The 803-nt window shown below is 62.1% G+C and overlaps 1 protein-coding gene across 1 annotated transcript; it reads right to left on the bottom strand.

Annotated features, from left to right (window-relative positions):
• Positions 1-79: 79 nt before the first annotated feature.
• On the bottom strand, positions 80-778 carry LOC102479244 (transient receptor potential cation channel subfamily M member 4-like). Its single transcript, XM_006160910.3, has 3 exons — positions 715-778; positions 420-611; positions 80-205 (listed from the first exon to the last, which is right to left on the bottom strand). The coding sequence occupies exons 1-3, from the start codon at positions 721-723 to the stop codon at positions 95-97; spliced, it is 312 nt and encodes a 103-aa protein (XP_006160972.2). The 5' UTR covers positions 724-778; the 3' UTR covers positions 80-94.
• Between the last annotated feature and the right edge of the window lie 25 nt (positions 779-803).

Genomic DNA, 803 nt, shown 5'->3' with positions numbered 1-803 from the left:
AAGGGGGCCTAAGTCGATGACCAGAGAAGATGATGAAGTGCTCAGGCTAGGAGAGGTGGTCCAAGCAGACCTGAGAAGGGGAGGATTTGGGGGTTCAAGTCTTACCCTTCACAAGAGCCTTCAAAACGATAGTCTCAAATTCCTCCGCACCATCCTCGGATGAGTAGACCGTCAGCAGCTCCTTCTGGGTCATAACCCTCTCCACCTGCAGACACCACACTCTGCCTCCTCAGCCCAGTCGCCCTGGGCCCTGTCCACAGGGGTGCAGCAGGACGTCCCCTCCCAGAATCCAGTCATCTGGTGTCCAGGACTCTAATGCCCATCCCGGGAGTCCAGGTCAACCCTCTGTCCTCAGGCCCGGAGTTCAGGCCCCCAGCCCCTCCGATCTCAGGACCCGGAGCTGGGCCCCAGGATCTTACCTGTGCCTGCAGGATCTCAGGGTCTCCTTCTGGGAAGAAACGCCTGATCCGATCTCGGGCTTCACCTCGTCTGGACCCCCCACTCCCCGGGGCCAGGGTGTCTTCCAGGGTCTCTACCAGGCAGTCTGCAGCGCCCCCAGAGCCAGCCACCAGGAGGCAGGGGAGCTGAGCGTGGGTGGCATCCTCTATCCGCTACAGGAGAGGGGCGTCAGGACAGGGAGGGGCAGGGCGCTCACTGCCCCGGAGTCCGGGCCCCCAGCCCTGCCCGTTAGGCCCGGGCATCCAGACCCTGTACCTTCAACATCTTCTCATCACCACCGATCAGGAGGAGGAGGACGGGGATGTCGATTCCAGTCCCTAAGGAGCGAAGACAGCAGAGGGCCT

Source organism: Tupaia chinensis, unplaced genomic scaffold (genome assembly GCF_000334495.1).
Source record: "Tupaia chinensis unplaced genomic scaffold, TupChi_1.0 Scaffold132038_1, whole genome shotgun sequence".
In the NCBI taxonomy this organism is placed as follows: Eukaryota; Metazoa; Chordata; class Mammalia; order Scandentia; family Tupaiidae; genus Tupaia; species Tupaia belangeri.
Note: the sequence above shows the minus strand (reverse complement) of the source record. Positions and strands in the feature narration are given on the sequence as shown.